A 27,957-nucleotide genomic window follows, 5' to 3' on the forward strand; every position below is an offset into this window, starting at 1 on the left:
ATTCACCTTATAGCCAGTAGTACAACCACTTTACAATGTTTTTTTTATTTTTTTATTTTTTTTTATTTTTAGGGGGGGGGGTGGGTTGGGGTAAGGGGGGGGTAGAAGGATTACTTTACCTATCCCAGGTATTCCTTAAAGAGGTGGGGTTTCAAATGTCTCCGGAAGGTGGTGAGTGACTCCGCTGTCCTGGCGTCGTGAGGGAGCTTGTTCCACCATTGGGGTGCCAGAGCAGCGAACAGTTTTGACTGGGCTGAGTGGGAACTATGCTTCCGCAGAGGAAGGGGAGCCAGCAGGCCAGAGGTGGATGAACGCAATGCCCTCATTTGGGTGTAGGGACTGATCAGAGCCTGAAGGTACGGAGGTGCCATTCCCCTCACAGCTCCATAGGCAAGCACCATGGTCTTGTAACAGATGCGAGCTTCAACTGGAAGCCAGTGGAGTGTGCGGAGGAGCGGGGTGACGTGAGAGAACTTGGGAAGGTTGAACACCAGGCGGGCTGCGGCATTCTGGATGAGTTGTAGGGGTTTAATGGCACAGGCAGGGAGCCCAGCCAACAGCGAGTTGCAGTAATCCAGACGGGAGATGACAAGTGCCTGGATTAGGACCTGTGCCGCTTCCTGTGTAAGGCAGGGTCGTACTCTCCGGATGTTGTAGAGCATGAACCTACAGGATCGGGTCACCGCCTTGATGTTAGCAGAGAACGACAGGGTGTTGTCCAGGGTCACGCCAAGGCTCTTCGCGCTCTGGGAGGAGGACACAACGGAGTTGTCAACCGTGATGGCGAGATCATGGAACGGGCAGTCCTTCCCCGGGAGGAAGAGCAGCTCCGTCTTGCCAAGGTTCAGCTTGAGGTGGTGATCCGTCATCCATACTGATATGTCTGCCAGACATGCAGAGATGCGATTCGCCACCTGGTTATCAGAAGGGGGAAAGGAGAAGATTAGTTGTGTATCGTCAGCGTAGCAATGATAGGAGAGGCCATGTGAGTATATGACAGAGCCAAGTGACTTGGTGTATAGCGAGAATAGGAGAGGGCCTAGAACTGAGCCCTGGGGGACACCAGTGGTGAGAGCACGTGGTGCGGAGACAGCTTCTCGCCACGCCACTTGGTAGGAGCGACCGGTCAGGTAGGACGCAATCCAAGAGTGAGCCGCGCCGGAGATGCCCAGCTCGGAGAGGGTGGAGAGGAGGATCTGATGGTTCACAGTATCAAAGGCAGCAGACAGGTCTAGAAGGATAAGAGCAGAGGAGAGAGAGTTAGCTTTAGCAGTGCGGAGAGCCTCCGTGACACAGAGAAGAGCAGTCTCAGTTGAATGACCAGTCTTGAAACCTGACTGGTTTGGATCAAGAAGGTCATTCTGAGAGAGGTAGCAAGAGAGTTGGCTAGAGACGGCACGCTCAATAGTTTTGGAGAGAAAAGAAAGAAGGGATACTGGTCTGTAGTTGTTGACATCAGAGGGATCGAGTGTTGGTTTTTTGAGAAGGGGTGCAACTCTCGCTCTCTTGAAGACGGAAGGGACATAGCCAGCGGTCAAGGATGAGTTGATCAGCGAGGTGAGGTAGGGGAGAAGGTCACCGGAGATGGTCTGGAGAAGAGAGGAGGGGATAGGGTCAAGCTGGCAGGTTGTTGGGCGGCCTGCCGTCACAAGTCGCATGATTTTATCTGGAGAGAGAGGGGAGAAAGAAGTCAAAGCATAGGGTAGGGCAGTGTGAGCAGGACCAGCAGTGTCATTTGGCTTAACAAACGAGGATCGGATGTCGTCAACCTTTTTTTTCAAAGTGGTTGACGAAGTCATCCACAGAGAGGGAGGAGGGGGGGATTCAGCAGGGAGGAGAATGTGGCAAAGAGCTTCCTAGGGTTAGAGGAAGATGCTTGGAATTTAGAGTGGTAGACAGTGGCCTTAGCAGCAGAAACAGATGAAGAAAATGTAGAGAGGAGGGAGTGAAAAGATGCCAGGTCCGCAGGGAGTCTAGTTTTCTTCGATTTCCGCTCAGCTGCCCGGAGCTCTGTTCTGTGAGCTCGCAATGAGTCATCAAGCCACGGAGCTGGAGGGGAGGACCGAGCCGGCCGGGAGGATAGGGGACATAGAGAGTCAAAGGATGCAGAAAGGGAGGAGAGGAGGGTTGAGGAGGCAGAATCAGGAGATTGGAGGGAGAAGGATTGAGCAGAGGGAAGAGATGATAGGATGGAAGAGGGGAGAGTAGCGGGAGAGAGAGAGCGAAGGTTGCGAGGGCGCATTACCATCTGTGTAGGGGCAGAGTGAGTAGTGTTGGAGGAGAGCGAGAGAGAGAAGGATACAAAGTAGTGGTCGGAGACATGGAGGGGAGTTGCAGTGAGATTAGTAGAAGAACAGCATCTAGTAAAGATGAGGTCAAGCGTATTGCCTGCCTTGTGAGTAGGGGGGGACGGTGAGAGGGTGAGGTCAAAAGAGGAGAGGAGTGGAAAGAAGGAGGCAGAGAGAAATGAGTCAAATGTAGACGTAGGGAGGTTGAAATCCCCCAGAACTGTGAGGGGTGAGCCATCCTCAGGAAAGGAGCTTATCAAGGCGTCAAGCTCATTGATGAACTCTCCAAGGGAACCTGGAGGGCGATAGATGACAAGGATATTAAGCTTAAATGGGCTAGTGACTGTGACAGCATGGAATTCAAATGAGGAGATAGACAGATGGGTTAGGGGAAAAATTGAGAATGTCCTCTTGGGAGATATGAGGATTCCTGTGCCACCACCCCGCTTACCAGATGCTCTCGGGGTATGCGAGAACACATGGTCAGACGAGGAGAGAGCAGTAGGAGTAGCAGTCTTTCAGTGGTAATCCATGTTTCCGTCAGCGCCAAGAAGTCGAGGGATTGGAGGGTAGCATAGGCTGGGATGAAGTCTGCCTTGTTGGCAGCAGAACGGCAGTTCCAGAGGCTGCCTGAGACCTGGAACTCCAGGTGAGTGGTGCGTGCAGGGACCACCAGGTTAGAGAGGCAGCAGCCATGCGGTGTGAGGCGTTTGTGTAGCCTGTGCGGAGAGGAGAGAACAGGGATAGGCAGAGGCATAGTTGACAGGCTGCAGCAAATGGCTACAATAATGCAGAGGAGATCGGAATGAAATGAACTAAACATCTGGGAAAGGAGAGAGCGGGCCTCCCTCACCACAACTCCCAAATATAACTCTCCCAACTTCCACCTCAGAAACTATAATTGTTGTAAACTACAGCGGTTCAATGTTTTCTATGAATAGACTAACTCAGCTAGCTAACTAGGCGCAGCACGAACGGCACGAACACACAGAGAGAGCCAAACTAACGTTAACTAGTCACCCATGTCCCGAATTCCCTGAACGACTCGGGCTATCAATATGTAAAAAAAAAAAACACAAATGTAGGTTATGACTTACCCCTAGCAGCTACTGTTAGCTAGCCAAGTGCAAAGCTAGCCACTGAATTGACTCAGCCAGTTCGCGTCTGTTCGCTAGGTCGTTCCAGCTATTGTTTACTAGTAGCTATCCAGGTAGCAACAAGCTAGCTAAATTTCAAGCACAGTAGCCACTTGCTACCTAACGTTAACGGTTCAGACATGAGGTTAGAAAACAGCTGAATAGTAGGCAATTATTGTATGTAATCATTGTAGGCAGCCAGCTGGTGTAACCACAGGCACTCCCAGGCGTGAACTAACTATACCGTTGCTAATTGCTACTCGCCAGCTAGTCCAGGTGGAGGGTTAGCCAGCTAGCTTCGTGCTACGCCCGGCGCCGCCGAATACAATACTAACCTACAATAATTACATACAACAACCCACGATAACTACCAACAATACCTAACTACAATCTAAATACATATGTAGGTTATGACTTACCCCTAGCAGCTACTGTTATGACTTACCCCTAGCATCGCCCTTATCTATCACTGCCCAACCATAATACCTACAAGTTTTTTGTTTTTTTTAAGGCCCAATTCAGCCGTTCTCAATATCAAATCATTTCTGGGTAACAATTAAGTACCTTGCTGTGATTGTTTTCAATTAAAATGGTCAAAAAGAAACACAAATAGCTTCTTAGCAAAGAGCAATTTCTCAAGCAAGAATTTTGCTCGGACTGTCTGGGAGTGGTCTAAGTGGGAAGGGGAAAACTGAAAACTAGCCATTTGTAAGAGGTGATTTGAAGGAGTCAGGCGCTTGAGGGTAAATCACAGAATACAGAGTTTATTCCGTAGTACAGAGTAATGCTGGATAGCGTCAAACAGGCGCACTGGAACAAAACAGTCACACAGGGAAAATATACCCCGGCAATACAACGTACACGTAGCTCAACCGAGCTACTCTCTCCTCACATTAAACAGAGGGAACACTTATACGTGTACTAATGAGGGGATATGAACCAGGTGTGTGTAATAGACAAGACAAAACAAATGGAATGATGAGATATGGAGCGGCAGTGGCTAGAAGGCCGGTGACGACGAACACCGAAGCCTGCCTGAACAAGGAGAGGAGGCAGCTTCGGAGGAAGTCGTGACACCATTATTGGCGGAGAGATTTGGAACTCTCTTTCTTATTGGTTTATCAACTAATTTACCACCTGGTGATGTTACCAGGCAGGCCAAAACTCCATCCCACCAAAACATGCTCAAATGTCAGGCGGTCTTTTCAAACAGCTCTTACACTAAAAGGGCATTATCATCATTTTCACAATGTCACAGAATTAGCGGAGAGTGGGTTAAGTTGAGCCACCTACAAAATTAATAATTTCACCTAATATTTAGGAAGAGGTCATAATGTCATGGAGTCTGTGAAGGAAGAGACCACATGGAAAAAGTGGTAAGCAATTTAGGTCCAAAAAACTGATTTTCACGAAGTCAAATTAATGTGTTGTGTTTGAGGTTTCATGATGCTTGTATCTAAACCAAAGAAGATCATTTAAAGATTTTTCTATACAGTCGTGGTCAAAAGTTTTGAGAATTACACAAATATTAATTTTCACAAAGTCTGCTGCCTCAGTTTTTATGATGGCAATTTGCATACACTCCAGAATGTTATGAAGAGTGATCAGATGAATTGCAATTAATTGCAAAGTCCCTCTTTTCCATGAAAATGAACGTAATCCCCAAAAAACATTTCCACTGCATTTCAGCCCTGCCACAAAAGTACCAGCTGACATCATGTCAGTGATTCTCTTGTTAACACAGGTGAAAGTGTTGACGAGGACAAGGCTGGAGATCACTCTGTTATGCTGATTGAGTTAGAATAACATACTGGAAGCTTTAAAAGGAAGGTGGTGCTTGAAATCGTTGTTCTTCCTCTGTTAACCATGGTTACCTGCAAGGAAACACGTGCTGTCATCATTGCTTTGCACAAAAAGGGCTTCACAGGCAAGGATATTGCTGCTAGTAAGATTGCACCTAAATCAACCATTTATCGGATCATCAAGAACTTCAAGGAGAGAGGTTCAATTGTTGTGAAGAAGGCTTCAGGGCGCCCAAGAAAGTCCAGCAAGTGCCAGGACTGTCTCCTAAAGTTGATTCAGCTGTGGGATCGGGGCACCACCAGTGCAGAGCTTACTCAGGAATGGCAGCAGGCAGGTGTGAGTGCATCTGCACGCATAGTGAGGCAAAGACTTTTGGAGGATGGCCTGGTGTCAAGAAGGGCAGCGAGGAAGCCACTTCTCTCCAAGAAAAACATCAGGGACAGACTGATATTCTGCCAAAGGTACAGGGATTGGACTGCTGAGGACTGGGGTAAAGTCATTTTCTCTGATGAATTCCCTTTCCGATTGTTTAGGGCATCCGGAAAACACCTTGTCCAGAGAAGACAAGGTGAGCGCTACCATCAGTCCTGTGTCGTGCCAACAGTAAAGCATCCTGAGACCATTCAAGTGTGGGGTTGCTTCTCAGCCAAGGGAGTGGGCTCACTCACAATTTTGCCTAAGAACACAGCCATGAATAAAGAATGGTACCAACACATCCTCCGAGAGCAACTTCTCCCAACCATCCAAGAACAGTTTGATGACGAACACTCCCTTTTCCAGCATGACGGAGCACCTTGCCATGAGGCAAAAGTGATAACTAAGTGGCTCAGGGAACAAAACATCAACATTTTGGGTCCATGGCCAGGAAACTCCCCTGACCTTAATCCCATTGAGAACTTGTGGTCAATCCTCAAGAGGCGGGAGGACAAACAATAACCCACAAATTCTGACAAACTCCAAGCATTGATTATGCAAGAATGGGCTGCCATCAGTCAGGATGTGGCCCAGAAGTTAATTGACAGCATGCCAGGGCGGATTGCAGAGGTCTTGAAAAAGAAGGGTCAATACTGCAAATACTGACTCTTTGCATAAACGTTATGTAATTGTCAATAAAAGCCTTTGACACTTATGGAATGCTTGTAATTATACTTCAGTATACCATAGTAACATCTGACAAAAATATCTAAAAACACTGAAGCAGCAAACTTTGTGAAGACCAATACTTGTGTCATTCTCAAAACTTTTGACCACAAGTGTACATCAGTTGGGGTCTCTATAAGCTTCAATATGAGATTATAAACCTAGCATGAAAGTGCGTCCTTGTAGCTGTGTGGGCTAACATAGTCAAAATGTTTGCCTTGGGGTAAGTTGAGCCAATGTCCATGGGGTAAGCCAATGGTTGAGCCAATGGAAAGTTGAGCAAATTGAAGTGTTTACTTCCCAGGCGTAATGCAATGCATTATCGCTGGGATATGAGGTAAGAACAGGGCCTGGCCTATGTGAAAAGTACAAAGTGTTTGTTAGGTGTCAAGGGTTATATATTTATATTTTGTCATTTAGCAGACACTCTTATCCAGAGCAAATAGGGTTAAGTGCCTTGCTCAAGGGCACAGACAGATTTTTTCACCTAGTCGGCTCAGGGATTAGAACCAGCGACCTTTCTGATACTGGCACAACGCTCTTAACCACTAAGCTACCTGCCGCCCTAAAAAAGTGATTGTGTTGAATTGTGTTTGGGAAATAAAGATAGACATGGTTTTAAAAGGGTAGTGGTAATATTTCATTCAGTACAGAAATGTGTAGACGGCTTAACTTAGACTGTCCCGCGGCTCAATTTAACCCATACCCAGGGTAAGTTGTGCCAAGACACCACAACATGGACAAGCTATGTTTTCAAAATGTTTACAGAAATTCAGATTATTTCCAGGGATACATAACATCCTGAAATATATGTAGATATCTTTATTAGAAAGAATATGATATTTCCCTTGATGGAGTGATGCTGAATGTAAACAATGGCTCAATTTACCACACTCTCGCCTATTCAACCTCATAGTGTGGAAATATATATAAAGCACAGGACATCACGTTTTTTACTGCACTAGACCTTTAATAATGTTGTGTTTCACATAGATATAAAATTGTGTTAGATATTTCTGAGCGTAAGGTGCAAGGTCAGACAATCTTGACTTCCTTTGATGTTTAGATGTGCTGTCTGTAATCACCCTCATGAGTCAAACCTATTCATAAATGTTTTACTCAGTACTGATTTGCAAAGTCTTTATTACATTTGTCAAACTGTATGATGAAGAAACAAATACTGTATTGCAGTTTAAAATTAATTAGTTAATAGTTAATCAAGAGAGGAAATAAATATTTTAATCTACCTTATTATACATTAAATAAATATGTGATAAGCGTTTCAGTCAGTGGACAGCACAGCTTGAAACTACATAAATTACATAGCTAATAAATACATAAACATACATACTGTTCAGCTCAGCTGTAATTTTGATTAACAATCAGATGAATAATACAATGCACAGCAAACATGTGGCCTATTAAGCCTATTATGAATGTTATTTTTATGATAAAAAAAGTCCCCACTGAAGTGTCCTGATTAGCAGATATAGATAGATAGATAATTAGCTGTTCTTGTGATGACAGTTGCCCACCGATGTTAGTGTTGTCACCTCAGAAGAGGACGTTTCTGGTGGTGTACAGTACATTGTAAGATCTTCGTCTGTGCCAGCGTCTCCTTACAGCTGCACAGCAGCCACATAGCATGCACTGCAAAACAAAAATGGGGAAGTATGATTCACATGCAAAATATCATTGCAGAAATTAAACAGCTTATTTGATGAAATACTTTGTAAACTATTTTCACAGTACACATGTGAACACAAGCCTATACGTACACATAGCAGGATCCACAGGGGTACCAGAATGATAGCGATGCCACAAGGGATGATAATGGCCAAAGCCCAGCCAGGAAAACCTCCAACACTTGTGGTACTGGTAGTTGTTGTTGGGGCAACAGTGGTGGTCAGGAGACCTAGAATATAAATGAAAATATATTTTAGAGGGAATATAAACTTGTAATATGTCATATAACATAGATATATAAGTGTTTTCGAGATTGATTATTACACACGTTACATGGTGTTTGATAACTCACTGTCATAAAAATCATAGAAATGACAAAAGCAGCATACCTGAGACTTTTAAGACTTCCTGTAGTAAACCACTAGGGAGGTTGACATCTTCCTCTTTGTATACATATATCACATTTGCCCTGATTTGAGTGCCATCAGCGCTGTGGACGTAAAAATGGGTTTTGTGTGAGAGTTGAACATGTTCCCTTCATCCTGTTTAGCTGTACAAACAGCAGCTGTATGAAATCTGCAGAAATTCTAAAGAGTGCAGTTGAGAACGCTGGGTTGGTTCACGGGCATGACGTTGTACTTACATGAAGTTGGCTTTGGGAAAGGGAAACTGTTTGCCGTCTGGTTCACTGAGAATTGTATGGAGCTAAAAGGGGACAAAACATCAAGTTGTCAATTACTATCGTGACCTGAACATGACCATGGATGTATATTTTGTATAGAAGCACAGTATCTTACTAGTCTGTTAATTGAATCCTGTATCTGGACGTAGGTCTCATTGGTGAATGTGAGTCTATTACTTAGAGACTCCAGGGTTACATTGGTGATTTTGAAACCAAGGTCGATGGCAAATGAAGTATCTGTAAGTTCTGTGAGCACACAAAAAAAAGGTCACTATAGCAACAGACAAAATGAACTGCTACAACTTTTTATTATTTTTATTTTTTTCTTCTTTGGGTAGATCAGCTTTAATATTGCCGATAGATTGTAACTTCCATCAATGTAATTGTCTGCATCACTTCCAATCCCCCATATGTTTTTTTTCTCACAAATATATGTATATATATATACACACACATATATATGTACACACACATATATATATACACACATACATATACATATCCTTTTTTAAAATATATTTCCTGAACTGTTACAACTTAGGAGTTTCAACAACATTGAAAAACATTCAAGTAGAATTTAGATAGCAGGAGCAGTTGAATGTTTACTTATTAAGAAATTATTTTATAGAGTGGAAATAAATGTCTTTATGATATAAGCCTCATTTGTTGAACTCACTGATATAAGTTGCATTCTGGTAGGTGGTTTGAGTGGTCCTGAATTGACGAGACAGTTGATTCTTGATGGCACCAAGGACAGCATCCTCAGTGGGGACTGGTTTTTTGAGCTGGAACATCAGTCTAACAAAAACCACCACTGTGCCAAATCTAAGAGAAAATAATAATAAATGGAAAAGTACATTTCCTAAAGAAAATGTGTGTGCTTGCTAGCTTGTCTTAAAGTATTTATTGTTGTGAAATAAGTTATAGTAATGGTAGTAACTGGTTGTAATTGGAAAAAGTAGGTAGATGGAAATATTGATTGATTGATATGATATGATAAGATAGGATAGACTGAAAGTTGGTTAGGTCTCTCTAGATTGAACGGTTCAAGAGTTACTATTATTTTTGGTGGGTTATTATATGCTAATTTATACTAATTTCAATTGTTATAGTTTATAAAGTTTTGAAAATGTTAAAGCTGTTTTAAATATTTGTAGCTGAAATGGTTAAGGAGCAGCAGCATTTTAAATGTTTACCACTGCGTTCTCATGGTTGGCATTGAATCCATGAAGTGTTATGCTAATTTATGCAAATTAATTGCTTAATGTTTATACAAGTTTTAGAGAATTTGAAGCTTTTGACAAGCTATCAAAGATGGGTCCGTCTGTACATTGGTCTTTGTAACATCAATGGTTTAAGAGAAGTGGCGAATCCAAATATTTCCCATGAAAGACTATGGAGGTTTTATGCAACTTTAAAATGGTTATAGTTCAACAAGTATAAATAGTATCAAAAGATGTATAAAAGCAATCTAAGTTTGGTCAGTCTGAACATATCAACGTTGGTTTAGTGTTGATAGCTTAAACGGTTTAGGAGGAGTAGCGTGGCCAAATGTTCCCCATGTAATCTCCTGAGTGGCGCAGTGGTCTAAGGCACTGCATCGCAGTGCTAGCTGTACCACTAGAGATCCTGGTTCGAATCCAGGCTCTGTCATAGCCGGCCGTCAGGGATGTAGCTCAGTTGATAGAGCATGGCGTTTGCAATGCCAGGGTTGTGGGTTTGATTCCCACAGGGGGTATGAAAAAAAAAAAAAAAATATGTATGCATTAACTGTAAGTCGCTCTGGATAAGAGCGTCTGCTAAATGACTAAAATGTAAGTCTATGTCCCTTAATATTGCCATTGGGAGCTGATTTGAAATATTGTTTGATTTGATTTATTATGATCCCCATTAGGCGACAGCTAGTCTTACTGGGTTCCGACATATAACGAAAAATACTTTACAATTTACATACATGTAAAAACATTCACGTGTGTGTGTGTGTGTGCATCTGTCAGTTAAACATACATGTCAGTACATACACACAACAAGTAGGTCACAGGGGAGAGGCGTTGTGCCGTGATGTGTTGCTTTATTTGTTTTTTGTTGTAGTACGAAAAGTATAAATGCTATCTAAAATATTTTTGAAAGCAATCTAAGTTTGGGCCGTCTGCAGATTTGAAAGTTGGTTCCGTGTTTATAGCTTAAAGTGTTTAAGTGCGTAAGTATGTAAGAAATCTAGTGGTCTTGCCTTCAGCAAGCACATTAATAATAATGGATTGGATTTATATCGCGCCTTTCGACCGACTGAGGTACACAAAGAGCTTTTCTAAAGAAAGGCTGACATTTTGGGATGCTTTTATGAAAACATCAGTAGTTAACGACACAAGCATGGATATACATGGTTAATTGTTGCAAAGGTTCCTTGATTGACAAAGTGTTAATTGCATTGTATAAAATAATTATACAAAATTATCTTGCTTACCTAGTTGTTGATGTCACTGAAGCTGTAGAAGTTGAGGTATAAGTTGCAGTTGTGGTTGTCGAGGTAGGAAGTACAATTGTGGTTGTACTTCTAGGTGCTGCAGTTGTAGTCGTTGTTGTAGGTGCTGCAGTTGTGGTGGTGGTTGTAGGACCTGCAGTATTAATTATCGTAGTAGAAGCAACAGTGGTGGTGGTGGTTTTAAGAGCTGGAGTTGCGATTGTTGGAGCTGCATTTGTGGTTGTCGTAGGAGCTGCAGTTATCGTAAGAGCTGCAATTATCGTAGTAGGTGTTGCAATTGTAGTGGGCGTAGAAGCTATAGATGCCATTGTAGGAGCTGAAGGTGTGGTCGTTGTAAGAGCTGCAGTTGTAGTTATCATAGTAGGTGCTGCAGTTTTAGTGGTCATATGAGCTACATTTGCTGTAGTAGGAGCTGTAGTTGTGGTTGTTGTAGTAGGTACAGCAGGTGTAGTGGTCATAGGAGTTACAGTTATTGTTGTAGGAGCTACAGTCGTTGTTGTAGTAGCTGCAGTTGTCGTGGGAGCTGCAATTATCGTAGGAGCTGCAGTTGTTGTAGGAGGTACAGTTGTCATTGCAGGTGCTGCTTTTGTGGTGGTCGTAGGAGCTACAGTTGTTGTAGTAGGAGATACAGTTGTTGTTGTAGGAGCTGCAGTTGTAGTTGTCATAGTAGGTGCTGCATTTCTAGTGGTCGTAGGACTTACAGTTGTTGTGGTATGAACTGCAGTTGTAGTGGTCGTAGGAGCTACATTTGTTGTTGTAGCAGCTACAGTTGTTGTAGGACTTACAGTTGTTGTCGTAGGAACTCCAGTTGTCATTGTAGGAGTCACTGTTGTAGTGGTCGTAGGAGCTACAGATGTTTTAGTAAGAGTTGCAGTAGTCGTAGGAGCTGCAGTTGTGGTTGTCGTAGGAGCTGCAGTTTTAGTGGTCGTAGGACCTCCATTTGTTGTCGTATGATACAAAGTTGTTGTAATAGAAGCTACATTTGTTGTCGTTAGAACTGCAATTGTCATAGGAGCTGCAGTTGTCATAGTAAGTGCTGCAGTTGTAGTGGTCGTAGGAGCTACAGTTCTTGTCGTAGGAGCTGCAGGTGTGGTTGTTGTAATAGGTACTTCAGATGTAGTGGTCGTACGAGCTACAGGTGTTGTAGTAGGGGCTGCAGATGTAGTGGTTGTAGGAGGTACAGGTGCTGTAGTAGGTGCTGCAGTTGTGTATGTCGTAGGAGCTGCAGTTGTCATAGGAGATGCAGCTGTGGATGTCCAAGAAGCTGCAGTTATGGTTGTCATAGCAGCTGCCTTTGTTGTAGTAAGAGCTGCAGTTGTGGTTTTCATTGCTGCTATTGTTGTGGTAGGAGCTGCAGTTATGGTTGTTGGAGTAGGTTCTGCATTTGTAGTGGTCGTAGAAGCCAAATTTGTCATAGGAGCTACATTTGTTGTAGTAGGAGCTGAACTTGTGGTTGTCGTAGCAGATGATGCTGTTATAGTGGTTGTAGGAGCTACAGTTGTTGTAGTAGGAGCTGCACTTGTGGTTGTCGTAGTAGGTGCAGCATTTATAGTGGTCACAGGACCTACAGTTTTTGTAGTAAGAGCTGCAGTGGTTGTCGTAGGAGCTACATATGTTGTAGTAATAGCTGTAGTTGTGGTTGTTGTGGTAGGTACTGCAGTTGTACTGGTTGAAGGACCTACAGTTGTTGTTGTAGCAGCTACAGTTGTGGTTGTTGTAGTAGGTACCACACTTGTAGTGTATGTAGGAGCTACAGTTATTGTTGTAGTAGGAGCTGCACTTGTGGTTGTCATAGACGCTGCATTTGTGGTTGTCGTAGCAGGTGCTGCATTTATAGTGGTCCTAGGAGCTGCATTTGTGGTTGTCGTAGGGGCTGCTATTGTGGTTGTCGTAAGAGCTGCAGTTGTCTTAGTTGGTGCAGCAGTTGTATTGGTCGTAGGAGCTACAGTTGTTGTTGTAGGTGCTGCAATTGTAGTAGGCATATAAGCTACAGATGCTGTAGTAGGAGCTGCAGGTGTGTTTGTCATAGGAGATGCAGTTGTAGTTATCGTAGTAGGTGTGACAGTTGTAGTGGGCATAGAAGCTACAGATGCTATAGTAGGAGCTGCAGGTGTGTTTGCCGTAGGAGATGCAGTTGTAGTTATCGAAGTAGGTGCGGCAGTTGTAGTGGTCGTACGACCTACATTTGTGGATGTGGTAGTAGCTGCAGTTGTGGTTGTCATAGCAGCTGCCATTGTTGTAGTAGGAGCTGTAGTTGTGGTTGTCATAGGAGCTGCAGTTGTGGTTGTCGTTGCAGGTGCTGCATTTATAGTGGTCTTAGGAACTGCATTTGTGGTTGTGTTCGGGGCTGCTGTTGTGGTTGTCATAAGAGCTGCAATTGTTGTAGTAGGAGCTGAAGTTATGGTTGTCGGAGTAGGTTCTGCAATTGTAGTGGTCATAGAAGCTAAAGTTGTCATAGCAGCTTCATGTGTTGTAGTAGCAGCTGAACTTGTGATTGTCGTAGCATATGCTGAACTTGTAGTGGATGTAGGAGCTACAGTTGTTGTAGTAGGAGCTGCACTTGTGGATGTCATAGACGCTGCATTTGTGGTTGTCGTAGCAGGTGCTGCATTTATAGTGGTCTTAGGAGCTGCATTTGTGGTTGTCTTCGGGGCTGCTATTGTGGTTGTCATAAGAGCTGCAATTGTCGTAGTTGGTGCTGCAGTTTTATTGGTCGCCGGAGCTACAGTTGTTGTTGTCATAGGACCTACAGTTGTTGTAGTAGGAGCTGTAGTTGTGGTTGTTGTAGTAGGTACAGCAGGTGTAGTGGTCATAGGAGTTACAGTTACTGTTGTAGGAGCTACAGTTGTTGTTATAGTAGCTGCAGTTGTCGTGGGACCTGCAATTATCGTAGGAGCTGCAGTTGTTGTAGGAGGTACAGTTGTCATTGCAGGTGCTGCTTTTGTGGTGGTCGTAGGAGCTACAGTTGTAGTGATAGGAGCTGCAGTTGTGGTTGTTGTAGGAGCTGCAGTTGTAGTTGTCATAGGAGCTACATTTGTTGTTTTAGCAGCTACAGTTGTTGTAGGACCTACAGTTGTTTTCGTAGGAACTCCAGTTGTCATTGTAGGAGTCACTGTTGTAGTGGTCGTAGGATCTACAGATGTTTTATTAGGATATGCAGTAGTCGTAGGAGCTGCAGTTGTGGTTGTCATAGGAGCTGCAGTTTTAGTGGTCATAGGACCTACATTTGTTGTCGTATGATACAAAGTTGTTGTAATAGAAGGTAAAGTTATTGTCGTTAGAACTGCAGTTGTCATAGGAGCTGCGGTTGTCATAGTAAGTGCTGCAGTTGTAGTGCTCGTAGGAACTACAGTTCTTGTCGTAGGAGCTGCAGGTGTGGTTGTCGTAGGAGCTACAGTTGTTGTATTAGGAACTGCAGTTGTGGTTGTTGTAGGAGATACAGTTGTCATTGTAGGTGCTGCTCTTGTAGTGGTCATAGAAGCTACAGATAATGTAGTAGGAGCTGCAGGTGTATTTGCCGTAGGAGATGCAGTTGTAGTTATCGAAGTAGGTGCGGCAGTTGTAGTGGTCATAGGACCTACAGTTGTTGTAGTAGGAGCTGTAGTTGTGGTTGTTGTAGTAGGTACAGCAGGTGTAGTGGTCATAGGAGTTACAATTACTGTTGTAGGAGCTACAGTTGTTGTTGTAGTAACTGCAGTTGTCGTGGGAGCTGCAATTATCGTAGGAGCTGCACTTGTTGTAGGAGGTATAGTTGTCATTGCAGGTGCTGCTTTTGTGGTGGTCGTAGGAGCTACAGTTGTTGTAGTAGGAGCTGCAGTTGTGGTTGTTGTAGGAGCTGCAGTTGTAGTTGTCGTAGGAGCTACATTTGTTGTTTTAGCAGCTACAGTTGTTGTAGGACCTACAGTTGTTGTCGTAGGAACTCCAGTTGTCATTGTAGGAGTCACTGTTGTAGTGGTCGTAGGAGCTGCAGTTTTAGTGGTCGTAGGACCTCCATTTGTTGTCGTATGATACAAAGTTGTTGTAATAGAAGCTAAAGTTGTTGTCGTTAGAACTGCAGTTGTCATAGGAGCAGCAGTTGTCATAGTAAGTGCTGCAGTTGTAGTGGTCGTAGGAGCTACAGTTCTTGTATTAGGAACTGCAGTTGTGGTTGTTGTAATAGGTACTTCAGATATAGTGGTCGTACGAGCTACAGGTGTTGTAGTAGGGGCTGCAGATGTAGTGGTTGTAGGAGGTACAGGTACTGTAGTAGGTGCTGCAGTTGTGTATGTCGTAGGAGCTGCAGTTGTCATAGGAGATGCAGCTGTAGATGTCCAAGAAGCTGCAGTTGTGGTTGTCATAGCAGCTGCCATTGTTGTATTAAGAGCTGCAGTTGTGGTTTTCATTGCAGCTGCCATTGTTGTATTAAGAGCTGCAGTTATGGTTGTTGGAGTAGGTTCTGCATTTGTAGTGGTCGTAGAAGCCAAATTTGTCATAGGAGCTACATTTGTTGTAGTAGGAGCTGAACTTGTGGTTGTCGTAGCAGATGATGCTGTTATAGTGGTTGTAGGAGCTACAGTTGTTGTAGTACGAGCTGCACTTGTGGTTGTCGTAGTAGGTGCAGCATTTATAGTGGTCGCAAAACCTACAGTTTTTGTAGTAAGAGCTGCAGTGGTTGTCGTAGGAGCTGCATTTGTTGTAGTAATAGCTGTAGTTGTGGTTGTTGTGGTAGGTACTGCAGTTGTACTGGTTGAAGGAGCTACAGTTGTTGTTGTAGCAGCTACAGTTGTGGTTGTTGTAGTAGGTACCACACTTGTAGTGGATATAGGAGCTACAGTTGTTGTTGTAGTTGGAGCTGCACTAGTGGTTGTCATAGACGCTGCATTTGTGGTTGTCGTAGCAGGTGCTGCATTTATAGTGGACTTAGGAGCTGCATTTGTGGTTGTCTTCGGGGCTGCTGTTGTGTTTGTCATAATAGCTGCAATTGTCATAGTTGGTGCTGCAGTTTTATTGGTCGTAGGAGCTACAGTTGTTGTTGTATGAGATACAGTTGTCATTGTAGGTGCTGCTATTGTAGTAGGCATAGAAGCTACAGATGCTGTAGTAGGAGCTGCAGGTGTGTTTGTCATAGGAGATGCAGTTGTAGTTATCGTAGTAGGTGTGACAGTTTTAGTGGGCATAGAAGCTACAGATGCTGTAGTAGGAGCTGCAGGTGTGTTTGCCGTAGGAGATGCAGTTGTAGTTATCGAAGTAGGTGTGGCAGTTGTAGTGTTCGTAGGACCTACATTTGTGGATGTCGTAGGAGCTACAGTTGTGGATGTGGTAGTAGCTGCAGTTGCGGTTGTCATAGCAGCTGCCATTGTTGTAGTAGGAGCTGTAGTTGTGGTTGTCGTAGTAGGTGCAGTTTTGGTTGTCATAGGAACTACAGTTGTGGATATCGTAGGAGCTACAGTTGTAGATGTGGTAGTAGCTGCAGTTGCGGTTGTCATAGCAGCTGCCATTGTTGTAGTTGGAGCTGTAGTTGTGGTTGTCATAGGAGCTGCAGTTGTGGTTCTTGTAGCGGCTGCCATTGTTGTAGTAGGAGCTGAAGTTATGGTTGTCGGAGTAGGTTCTGCAATTGTAGTGGTCATAGACGCTAAAGTTGTCATAGCAGCTTCATGTGTTGTAGTAGCAGCTGAACTTGTGATTGTCGTAGCATATGCTGAACTTGTAGTGGATGTAGGAGCTACAGTTGTTGTAGTAAGAGCTGCACTTGTGGATGTCATAGACGCTGCATTTGTGGTTGTCGTAGCAGGTGCTGCATTTATAGTGGTCTTAGGAGCTGCATTTGTGGTTGTCTTCGGGGCTGCTGTTGTGGTTGTCATAAGAGCTGCAATTGTCGTAGTTGGTGCTGCAGTTTTATTGGTCGCAGGAGCTACAGTTGTTGTTGTTGTAGGAGATACAGTTGTCATTGTAGGTGCTGCTCTTGTAGTGGTCATAGAAGCTACAGATAATGTAGTAGGAGCTGCAGGTGTGTTTGCCGTAGGAGATGCAGTTGTAGTTATCGAAGTAGGTGCGGCAGTTCTAGTGGTCGTAGGACCTACAATTGTTGTAGTAGGAGCTGTAGTTGTGGTTGTTGTAGTAGGTACAGCAGGTGTAGTGGTCATAGGAGTTACGGTTACTGTTGTAGGAGCTACAGTTGTTGTTGTAGTAGCTGCAGTTGTCGTAGGAGCTGCAATTATCGTAGGTGCTGCAGTTGTTGTAGGAGGTATAGTTGTCATTGCAGTTGCTGCTTTTGTGGTGGTCGTAGGAGCTACAGTTGTTGTAGTAGGAGCTGCAGTTGTGGTTGTTGTAGGAGCTGCAGTTGTAGTTGTCGTAGGAGCTACATTTGTTGTTTTAGCAGCTACAGTTGTTGTAGGACCTACAGTTGTTGTCGTAGGAACTCCAGTTGTCATTGTAGGAGTCACTGTTGTAGTGGTCGTAGGAGCTACAGATGTTTTAGTAGGAGTTGCAGTAGTCGTAGGAGCTGCAGTTGTGGTTGTCGTAGGAGCTGCAGTTTTAGTGGTCGTAGGACCTCCATTTGTAGTCGTATGATACAAAGTTGTTGTAATAGAAGCTAAAGTTGTTGTCGTTAGAACTGCAGTTGTCATAGGAGCAGCAGTTGTCATAGTAAGTGCTGCGGTTGTAGTGGTCGTAGGAGCTACAGTTCTTGTCGTAGGAGCTGCAGGTGTGGTTGTCATAGGTGCTACAGTTGTTGTATTAGGAACTGCAGTTGTGGTTGTTGTAATAGGTACTTCAGATATAGTGGTCGTACGAGCTACAGGTGTTGTAGTAGGGGCTGCAGATGTAGTGGTTGTAGGAGGTACAGGTGCTGTAGTAGGTGCTGCAGTTGTGTATGTCGTAAGAGCTGCAGTTGTCATAGGAGATGCAGCTGTAGATGTCCAAGAAGCTGCAGTTGTGGTTGTCATAGCAGCTGCCATTGTTGTATTAAGAGCTGCAGTTGTGGTTTTCATTGCAGCTGCTATTGTTGTGGTAGGAGCTGCAGTTATGGTTGTTGGAGTAGGTTCTGCATTTGTAGTGGTCGTAGAAGCCACATTTGTCATAGGAGCTACATTTGTTGTAGTAGGAGCTGAACTTGTGGTTGTCGTAGCAGATGATGCTGTTATAGTGGTTGTAGGAGCTACAGTTGTTGTAGTAGGAGCTGCACTTGTGGTTGTCGTAGTAGGTGCAGCATTTATAGTGGTCGCAGGACCTACAGTTTTTGTAGTAAGAGCTGCAGTGGTTGTCGTAGGAGCTGCATTTGTTGTAGTAATAGCAGTAGTTGTGGTTGTTGTGGTAGGTACTGCAGTTGTACTGGTTGATGGAGCTACAGTTGTTGTTGTAGCAGCTACAGTTGTGGTTGTTGTAGTAGGTACCACACTTGTAGTGGATGTAGAAGCTACAGTTGTTGTTGTAGTAGGAGCTGCACTAGTGGTTGTCATAGACGCTGCATTTGTGGTTGTCGTAGCAGGTGCTGCATTTATAGTGGTCCTAGGAGCTGCATTTGTGGTTGTCGTAGGGGCTGCTATTGTGGTTGTCATAAGAGCTGCAGTTGTCTTAGTTGGTGCTGCAGTTGTATTGGTCATAGGAACTACAGTTGTTGTTGTATGAGATACAGTTGTCATTGTAGGTGCTGCTATTGTAGTAGGAATAGAAGCTACAGATGCTGTAGTAGGAGCTGCGGGTGTGTTTGTCATAGGAGATGCAGTTGTAGTTATCGTAGTAGGTGTGACAGTTGTAGTGGGCATAGAAGCTACAGATGCTGTAGTAGGAGCTGCAGGTGTGTTTGCCGTAGGAGATGCAGTTGTAGTTATCGAAGTAGGTGCGGCAGTTGTAGTGGTCGTAGGACCTACAGTTGTTGTAGTAGGAGCTGTAGTTGTGGTTGTTGTAGTAGGTACTGCAGATGTAGTGGTTGTATGAACCACATTTGTTGTAGTGGGTGCTGCAGGTGTGGTTGTCGTAGGAGCTGCAGTTGTGGTTGTCGTAGGAGCTTCAGTTGTTGTTATAGGACCTGCAGTTGTCGTAGAAGCTTCAGTTGGTGAAGGAGCTGCAGTTGTCATTGTAGGTGCTGCAGTTGAAGTTGTCGTAGAAGGTGCTGCAGTTGTAGTGGTCGTAGGAGCTACATTTGTTGTAGTAAGAACTCTAGTTGTGGTTATTGTAGTAGGTACTGCAGTTGTAGTGGTTGGAAGAGCTACAGTTGTTGATGTAGCATTTACAGTTGTTGTTGTAGCAGCTACAGTTGTCGTTGTAGGTGCTGCTGTTGTAATGGTTGTAGGAGCTACAGATGGTGTAATAGGAGCTGCAGTTGTTGAAAGTGCTGCAGTTATAGTGGTTGTAGGAGCTACGGTTGATGTGGTAGGAGCTGCAATGGTTGTCATAGGTGCTAGAGTTGTTGTAGTAGGAGCTGTAGTTGTGGTTGTCGTAGTAGGTACTGCAGTTGTAGTGGTCGTAAGATATACAGTTGCTGTCATAGGAGCTACAGTTGTCGTAGTAGGTGCTGCAGTTGTAGTGGTCGTAGGAGCTACAGTTGTGGTTGTTGTTGTTGCTGTCTTAGGAGCTACAGTTGTTGTAGTAGGAGTTGTAGTTGTGGTTTTTGTAGTAGGTACTGCAGATGTAGTGGTCATAGGAGCTACAGTTGTCGTAAGTGCTGCAGTTGTCGTAGGAGATACAGCTGTCGTTGTAGTTGCTGCTGTTTTAGTGGTCGTAGGAACTACAGTTGTTGTCATAGGAGCTGCAGTTGTGGTTGTCGTAGGAGCTGCAGTTGTAGTGGTCGAAGGACCTAAAGTTGTTGTAGTAAGAGATGCAGTTGTTGTAGTAGGTGCTGTAGTTGTAGTGGTCGTAGGAGCTACAGTTGCTGTAGTAGGAGCTGCAGTTGTCGTTATCGTAGGAGCTATTGTAGTTAGAGCTGTAGCAGTTGTCGTAGGAACTACAGTTGTTGTAGTAGGAGTTACAGTTTTTGATGTAGAGGCTGCAGTTGTTGTATGACCTGGAGTTGTTGTAGTTTTAGTGGTCATAGTAGCTCCAGTTGTTGTAGTAGGACCTGCAGTTGGGGTTATCATGGGAGCTGCAGTTGTTGTCGTAGGAGCTTCAGTTGGTGTAAAAGCTACAGTTGTCGTTGTAGGTGCTGCAGTTGTGGTGGTCGTAGGAGCTACAGTTGTAGTAGGAGCTGCAATTGGGGTTGTCGTAGGAGTTGTAGTTGTTGTAGTAAGAGCAGCAGTGGTTGTTGTAGGTGCTGTTGTTGTGGTTGTCGTAGGAGCTACATTTATTATAGTAAGAGCTGTAGTTGTTTTTGTCGTAGTAAGTACTGCAGTTGTAGTGGTCGTAGGGCCTACATTTGTTGTCGTAGGAGGTACAGTTGTCATAGGAGCTGCAGTTGTGGTCGTAGGAGCTGCAGTTGCTGTAGGATCTGCAGTTTTGGTAGTAGTTGCTGCAGTTGTAGTGGTCGTAGGAGCTACAGTAGTTGTCATAGGAGCTAGAGTTGTTGTAGGTGCTGCTGCTGTTGTAGTGGTCGTAGGAGCTACAGATGTTGTAGTAGAACCTGCAGTTGTCATGGGAGCTACAGTTGTCATTATAGGTGCTACAGGTGTAGTGGTCGGAGGAGCTACAATAGTTGTCGTAGGAGCTGCAGTTGTTGAAGAAGGTACAGTTGTCATTGTAGGTGCTTCTGTTGTAGTGGTCGTAGGACCTACAGATGTTGTAGTAAGCACTGCAGTGGTTGTCAAAGGAACTGCTGTAGTGGTTGTTGTCGTAGGAGCTACAGTTGTTGTAGTAGGAGCTGCAGGTGTGGTTGTCATAGGAGCAGCAGTTGTAGTTGCCGTAGTAGGTGCTACAGTTGTGCTGGTCGTAGGACCTACAGTTGTTGTAGTTAGAGCTGCAGTTATTGTCATAGGGGCTGCTGCTGTGGTTGACTTAGGAGCTACAGTGGTTGAAATAGAAGCTGAAGTTGTGGTTGTTGTAGTAGGTACTGCAGGTGTAGTGGTTGTAGGAGCTATAATTGTTGTAGGAGCTGCAGTTGTCGTAGGATCTGTTTTTGTCGTAGAAGCTGCACTTGTTGTAGGAACTGCAGGTGTCGTAGTAGCTGCTGTGGTTGTGGTTGTTGTAGGACCTGCAGTTGTAGTTGTCTTAGTAGGTGCTGCAGTTGTAGTAGTCGTAGGACCAACAGTTGTTGTCGTAGGAGTTACAATTGTTGTCGTAAGAGCTGTAGTTGTCGTAGGAGCTGCAGTTGTCATAGGAGCTGCAGTTGTAGTTGTCGTAGTAGGTTCTGCAGTCATAGCGGCCGTAGGACTTACAGTTGTTGTCGTAATATCTACAGTTGTTGTAAGAGCTGCAGTTGTAGGAACTGCAGTTGTTGTAGTAGGTGCTGTTGTTGTGGTTGTCGTAGGAGTTGAAGTTGAAGTTGTTGTAGCAGGTGCTCTATTCGTAGTGGTTGTAGGACCAGCAGTTGTTGTAGTAGGAGCTGCAGTGGTTGTCGTACTAGCTTCTGGAGTTGTAGTGGTAGTTGGAGCATCAGTTGTTTTCGTAGGAGCAGCAGTTATCGTTGTTGTAGAAGATGATGCTATCGTAGTGGTCGTAGAAGCTACAGTTGTTGTCATAGGAGCTACAGTTGTTGTCGTAGGAGCTGCAGATGTGGTTGTCATAGAAGCAGCAGTTGTAGTTGCAGTAGTAGGTGCTACAGTTGTGGTGGTCATAGGAACGGCAGTTGTTGTAGTTACAGCTGCAATGGTTGTTGTAGAGGCAGCTGCTGTGTTTGACGTAGGAGCTACAGTTGTTGTTGTAGGAGCTGTAGTTGTGGTTGTTGTAGTAGGTACAGCAGGTGCAGTGGTCGTAGGAGCTACAGTTGTTGTAGGAGCTGCAGTTGTCGTGGGAGCTACAGTTGTCGTTATAGCTGCTACTGTTGTAGTGGTCGTAGGCGCTACAGTAGTTGTCGTAGGAGCTGTCGTTATGGTTGTTATAGTTGGTACTGCTGGTGTAGAGGTCGTAGAAACTACAGTTGTTGTCGTAGGAGCTTCAGTTATCGTAGTAGGAGATTCAGTAGTTGTCGGAGTCGCTGCTATAGTTGTGGTTGTTGTAGGAGCTGCAGGTGTAGTTGTTATAGTAGGTGCTGCAGTTGTAGTGATCGTAGGAGCTACAGTTGTTGTCGTAGGAGCTGCAGTTGTCGTAGGAGCTGCACTTATTGTAGGAACTGCAGTTGTCGTAGTAGCTGCTTTAGTTGTGGTTGTTGTAGGAGCTGCAGTTGTAGTTCTCGTAGTAGGTGCTGCAGTTATAGTGGTCATAGGAACAGCGGTTTTTGTAGTAGGAGCTGCAGTGGTTGTCGTAGTAGGTTCTGCTGTTGTAATGGTTGTAGGATCTGCAGTTATAGTTGTCATAGTAGGTGCTGCAGTTGTAGTGGTCATAGGACCTACAATTGTTGTAGTAAGAGCTGTAGTTGTGGTAGTTGTAGTTGGTACTGCTGGTGTGGTTGTCATAGGAGCTACAGTTGTCATAGGAGCTACAGTTGTCGTAGGAGCTGCAGTTATGGTAGGAGCTGCCTTTGTCGTAGGAGATGCAGTTGTCGAAGAAGGTACAGTTGTCATTGTAAGTTCTTCTGTTGTAGTAGTCGTAGGACCTACAATTGTTGTGATAAGAGCTGCAGTCGTTGTCAAAGGAACTGCTGTTGTGGTTGTCGTAGGAGCTACAGTTTTTGTAGTGGGAGCTGTAGTTGTGGTTGTTAAAGTAGGTATTGCAGATGTAGTGGTAGTAGAAGCTACAGTTGTTGTCGTAGGAGCTGCAGTTGTCGTAGGTCCTGCAGGTGTCGTAGTAGGTGCTGCAGTTGTTGTCGTAAGAGCTGCAGTTGTCTTAGGAGCTTCAGTTGTCGCAGGAGCTGCAGTTGTCGTAGGAGCTGCAGCTGTCGTAGGAGCTTCAGTTGTCGTAGGAGCTGCAGTTGTCGTAGGAGCTGCAGTTGTCGTAGGTGCTGCAGCTGTCGTAGTAGGTGCTGCAGTTGTCGTAGTAGGTGCTGCAGTTGTAGAGGTCGTAGGAGCTACAGTATTTGTTGTAGGAGCTAAAGCTGTTGTAGTCGGTGTAGAAGCTACCGATGTTGTAGTAGGAGCTGTAGTTGTGTTTGTTGTAGTAGGTACTGCAGGTGTAGTGGTCGTAGGAACTGCAGTTGTTGTCGGCGGAGCTTCAGTTGTCGTTGTAGGTGCTACTGTTGTAGTGTCCGTAGGAGCTACAGTTGTTGTAGTAGGAGTTGCATTGGTTATCGTAGTAGGTGCTGCAGTTGTAGAGGTCGTAGGAGCTACAGTATTTGTTGTAGGAGCTAAAGCTGTTGTAGTCGGTGTAGAAGCTACCGATATTGTAGTAGGAGCTGTAGATGTGGTTGTCATGGGAGCAGCAGTTGTAGTTGCCATAGTCGGTGCTGCAGGTGTGGTGGTAGTAGGACCTACAGTTGTTGTAGTAGGAGATGTAGTTGTGTTTGTTGTAGTAAATACTGCAGGTGTAGTGGTCGTAGGAACTGCAGTTGTCGGCGGAATTTCAGTTGTCGTTGTAGGTGCTACTGTTGTAGTGTCCGTAGGAGCTATAGTTGTTGTAGTAGGAGTTGCAGTGGCTATCGTAGTAGTTGATGCAAATGTAGTGGTAGTAGGAGCTACATTTGTTGACGTAGGAGCTACAGTTGTTGTTGTAGGTGCTACTGTTGTAGTGGTTATAGGAGCAACAGTTGTGGTTGTTGTAGTAAGTACTTTATTTGCAGTTGTCGTAGGAGCTGCAGCTGTAGTAGGAGCTTCAGTTGTCGTAGGAGCTTCAGTTGTCGTAGGAGCTGCAGTTGTCGTAGGTGCTGCAGCTGTCGTAGTAGGTGCTGCAGTTGTAGAGGTCGTAGGAGCTACAGTATTTGTTGTAGGAGCTAAAGCTGTTGTAGTCGGTGTAGAAGCTACTGATGTTGTAGTAGGAGCTGTAGATGTGGTTGTCATAGGACCAGCAGTTGTAGTTGCCATAGTCGGTGCTGCAGGTGTGCTGGTCGTAGGACCTGAAGTTGTTGTAGTAGGAGCTGTAGTTGTGTTTGTTGTAGTAGGTACTGCAGGTGTAGTGGTCGTAGGAACTGCAGTTGTTGTCGGCGGAGCTTCAGTTGTCGTTGTAGGTGCTACTGTTGTAGTGTCCGTAGGAGCTACAGTTGTTGTAGTAGGAGTTGCAGTGGTTATCGTAGTAGGTGCTGCATTTATAGTGGTAGTAGGAGCTACATTTGTTGCCGTAGCAGCTACAGTGGTTGTCGTAGTAGGTTCTGCAGTTGTAATGGCAGTAAGAACTGTAGGTGTTGTAGTAAGAGCTGTATTTGTGGTAAATGTAGTTGGTACTGCTGATGTGGTTGTCATAGGAGCTACAGTTTTTGTCGTAGGAGCTGCAGTTGTAGGAGCTGCAGTTGTCGAAGAAGATACAGTTGTCAGTGTAGGTTCTTCTTTTGTAGTAGTCGAAGGACCTACAATTGTTGTAGTAAGAGCTGCAGTTGTTGTCGTAGGGGCTGCTATTGTTGTTGTCGTAGGAGCTTCAGTTTTTGTAGTGGGAGCTGTAGTTGTGGTTGTTAAAGTAGGTATTGCAGATGTAGTGGTAGTAGGAGCTACAGTTGTTGTGGTAGGAGCTGCAGTTGTCTTAGGAGCTTCAGTTGTCATAGGAGCTTCAGTTGTTGTAGGAGCTGCAGCTGTCGTAGGAGCTTCAGTTGTCGTATTAGCTTCAGTTGTCGTAGGAGCTTCAGTTGTCGTAGGTGCTGCAGCTGTCGTAGGGGCTTCAGTTGTCGTAGGAGCTGCAGTTGTCGTAGGAGCTGCAGTTGTCGTAGGAGCTGCAGTTGTCGTAGGTGCTGCAGCTGTTGTAGTAGGTGCTGCAGTTGTCGTAGTAGGTGCTGCAGTTGTAGAGGTCGTAGGAGCTACAGTATTTGTTGTAGGAGCTAAAGCTGTTGTAGTTGGTGTAGGAGCTACCGATGTTGTAGTAGGAGCTGTAGATGTTGTTGTCACAGGAGCAGCAGTTGTAGTTGCCATAGTCGATGCTGCAGGTGTGGTGGTCGTAGGACCTACAGTTGTTGTAGTAGGAGCTGTAGTTGTGTTTGTTGTAGTAGGTACTGCAGGTGTAGTGGTAGTAGGAGCTACAGATGTTATCGTAGGAGCTGCAGTTGTCTTAGGAGCTTCAGTTGTTGTAGGAGCTTCAGTTGTCGTAGGAGCTGCAGCTGTCGTAGGAGCTTCAGTTGTCGTAGGAGCTGCAGTTATCGTAGGAGCTGCAGTTGTCGTAGGAGCTGCAGTTGTCGTAGGAGCTGCAGCTGTCATATGAGCTTCAGTTGTCGTAGGAGCTGCAGCTGTCGTAGGAGCTTCAGTTGTCGTAGGAGCTTCAGTTGTCGTAGGAGCTGCAGTTGTCGTAGGTGCTGCAGCTGTCGTAGTAGGTGCTGCAGTTGTCGTAGTAGGTACTGCAGTTGTAGAGGTCATAGAAGCTACAGTATTTGTTGTAGGAGCTGTAGTTGTGTTTATTGTAGTAGGTACTGCAGGTGTAGTGGTAGGAGTTGCAGTGGTTATCGTAGTAGGTGCTGCAATTGTAGTGGTAGTAGGAGCTACATTTGTTGCGGTAGGAGCTACAGTTGTTGTTGTAGGTGCTACCGTTGTAGTGGTTATAGGAGCTACAGTTGTGGTTGTTGTAGTAAGTACTGCAGTTGCAGTTGTCGTAGGAGCTTCAGTTGTCGTAGGAGCTTCAGTTGTTGTAGGAGCTGCAGCTGTCGTAGGAGCTTCAGTTGTTGTAGGAGCTGCAGCTGTCGTAGGTTCTTCAGTTGTCGTAGGAGCTGCAGTTGTCGTAGGAGCTGCAGTTGTAGGAGCTGCAGTTGTCGAAGAAGATACAGTTGTCAGTGTAGGTTCTTCTTTTGTAGTAGTCGAAGGACCTACAATTGTTGTAGTAAGAGCTGCAGTTGTTGTCGTAGGGGCTGCTATTGTTGTTGTCGTAGGAGCTTCAGTTTTTGTAGTGGGATCTGTAGTTGTGGTTGTTAAAGTAGGTATTGCAGATGTAGTGGTAGTAGGAGCTACAGTTGATGTCGTAGGAGCTGCAGTTGTCTTAGGAGCTTCAGTTGTTGTAGGAGAATCAGTTGTCGTAGGAGCTGCAGCTGTCGTAGGAGCTTCAGTTGTCGTAGGAGCTGCAGTTGTCGTAGGAGCTGCAGTTGTCGTAGGAGCTGCAGCTGTCGTAGGAGCTTCACTTGTCGTAAGAGCTGCAGTTGTCGTAGGTGCTGCAGCTTTCGTAGTAGGTGCTGCAGTTGTCGTAGTAGGTGCTGCAGTTGTAGAGGTCATAGGAGCTACAGAATTTGTTGTAGGAGCAAAAGCTGTTGTAGTCGGTGTAGAAGCTACCGATGTAGTGGTTATAGGAGCTACAGTTGTGGTTGTTGTAGACAGTACTGCAGTTGCAGTTGTCGTAGGAGCTTCAGTTGTCGTAGGAGCTTCAGTTGTCGTAGGAGCTGCAGATGTCGTAGGTGCTGCAGCTTTCGTAGTAGGTGCTGCAGTTGTCGTAGTAGGTGCTGCAGTTGTAGAGGTCATAGGAGCTACAGTATTTGTTGTAGGAGCAAAAGCTGTTGTAGTCGGTGTAGAAGCTACCGATGTTGTAGTAGGAGCTGTAGATGTGGTTGTCATAGGAGCAGCAGATGTAGTTGCCATAGTCGGTGCTGCAGGTGTGGTGGTGGTAGGACCTACAGTTGTTGTAGTAGGAGCTGTAGTTGTGTTTATTGTAGTAGGTACTGCAGGTGTAGTGGTCGTAGGAACTGCAGTTGTTGTCGGCGGAGCTTCAGTTGTCGTTGTAGGTGCTACTGTTGTAGTGTCCGTAGGAGCTACAGTTGTTGTAGTAGGAGATGCAGTGGTTATCGTAGTAGGTGCTGCAATTGTAGTGGTAGTAGGAGCTACATTTGTTGCCGTAGGAGCTACAGTTGTTGTTGTAGGTGCTACCGTTGTAGTGGTTATAGGAGCTACAGTTGTGGTTGTTGTAGTAAGTACTGCAGTTGCAGTTGTCGTAGGAGCTTCAGTTGTCGTAGGAGCTTCAGTTGTTGTAGGAGCTGCAGCTGTCGTAGGAGCTTCAGTTGTCGTAGGAGCTGCAGCTGTCGTACGTTCTTCAGTTGTCGTAGGAGCTGCAGTTGTCGTAGGAGCTGCAGTTGTCGTAGGTGCTGCAGCTGTCGTAGTAGGTGCTGCAGTTGTCGTAGTAGGTGCTGCAGTTGTAGAGGTCGTAGGAGCTACAGTATTTGTTGTAAGAGCTAAAGCTGTTGTAGTTGGTGTAGGAGCTACCGATGTTGTAGTAGGAGCTGTAGATGTTGTTGTCATAGGAGCAGCAGTTGTAGTTGTCATAGTCGATGCTGCAGGTGTGGTGGTCGTAGGACCTACAGTTGTTGTAGTAGGAGCTGTAGTTGTGTTTGTTGTAGTAGGTACTGCAGGTGTAGTGGTCGTAGGAACTGCAGTTGTTGTTGGCGGAGCTTCAGTTGTCGTTGTAGGTGCTACTGTTGTAGTGTCCGTAGGAGCTACAGTTGTTGTAGTAGGAGTTGCAGTGGTTATCGTAGTAGGTGCTGCAATTGTAGTGGTAGTAGGAGCTACATTTGTTGCCGTAGGAGCTACAGTTGTTGTTGTAGGTGCTACCGTTGTAGTGGTTATAGGAGCTACAGTAGTGGTTGTTGTAGACAGTACTGCAGTTGCTGTTGTCGTAGGAGCTTCAATTGTCGTAGGAGCTTCAGTTGTTGTAGGAGCTGCAGCTGTCGTAGGAGCTTCAGTTGTCGTAGGAGCT

The 27,957-nt window shown here is 45.0% G+C and overlaps 2 protein-coding genes across 2 annotated transcripts in view; both read right to left on the reverse strand.

Annotated features, from left to right (window-relative positions):
• Positions 1-11,592: 11,592 nt before the first annotated feature.
• LOC123491464 (mucin-5AC-like) lies at positions 11,593-17,453 on the reverse strand. The gene is made up of 9 exons (XM_045222252.1): positions 17,273-17,453; positions 16,387-16,687; positions 15,794-16,059; positions 14,799-14,908; positions 13,706-13,776; positions 13,209-13,465; positions 12,549-12,637; positions 12,282-12,349; positions 11,593-11,821 (listed from the first exon to the last, which is right to left on the reverse strand). The coding sequence occupies exons 1-9, from the start codon at positions 17,451-17,453 to the stop codon at positions 11,593-11,595; spliced, it is 1,572 nt and encodes a 523-aa protein (XP_045078187.1).
• Positions 17,454-17,730: 277 nt separating this feature from the next.
• LOC123491465 (mucin-2-like) overlaps positions 17,731-27,957 on the reverse strand; it is a 50,259-nt gene continuing 40,032 nt past the window's right edge. The window contains exons 22-37 of the mRNA XM_045222253.1: positions 27,780-27,868; positions 27,678-27,697; positions 27,468-27,631; positions 26,847-26,929; positions 26,637-26,713; positions 26,399-26,593; positions 25,572-25,885; positions 24,870-25,216; positions 24,069-24,824; positions 23,925-23,953; positions 23,394-23,698; positions 21,924-22,060; positions 21,647-21,722; positions 20,364-21,119; positions 18,588-18,736; positions 17,731-17,880 (exon numbers count right to left, since the gene is read on the reverse strand). Coding sequence (XP_045078188.1) covers positions 17,731-17,880; positions 18,588-18,736; positions 20,364-21,119; positions 21,647-21,722; positions 21,924-22,060; positions 23,394-23,698; positions 23,925-23,953; positions 24,069-24,824; positions 24,870-25,216; positions 25,572-25,885; positions 26,399-26,593; positions 26,637-26,713; positions 26,847-26,929; positions 27,468-27,631; positions 27,678-27,697; positions 27,780-27,868 — 3,647 coding nt within the window. The remainder of the gene's footprint in view (positions 17,881-18,587; positions 18,737-20,363; positions 21,120-21,646; positions 21,723-21,923; positions 22,061-23,393; positions 23,699-23,924; positions 23,954-24,068; positions 24,825-24,869; positions 25,217-25,571; positions 25,886-26,398; positions 26,594-26,636; positions 26,714-26,846; positions 26,930-27,467; positions 27,632-27,677; positions 27,698-27,779; positions 27,869-27,957) is intronic.

This window comes from Coregonus clupeaformis, chromosome 8, assembly GCF_020615455.1.
Source record: "Coregonus clupeaformis isolate EN_2021a chromosome 8, ASM2061545v1, whole genome shotgun sequence".
Taxonomy (NCBI): domain Eukaryota; kingdom Metazoa; phylum Chordata; class Actinopteri; order Salmoniformes; family Salmonidae; genus Coregonus; species Coregonus clupeaformis.

Coding starts and splice junctions, on each gene's coding strand:
- LOC123491464 (XM_045222252.1), bottom strand. CDS start 17,453: ATGACAACTATACCTCCTACAACAACTGCAGCACCTACGATAATTGCA. Junction 13,777..14,798: donor CAGCTCCTACTACAACAACT/GTAGGTCCTATG, acceptor GACATCCACAAG/TGCAGCTCCTACTACAACAA. Junction 12,350..12,548: donor CTCCTACCACAACAATAGCA/GCAATGAAAACC, acceptor CAACACCTGTAG/CTCGTACGACCACTACATCT.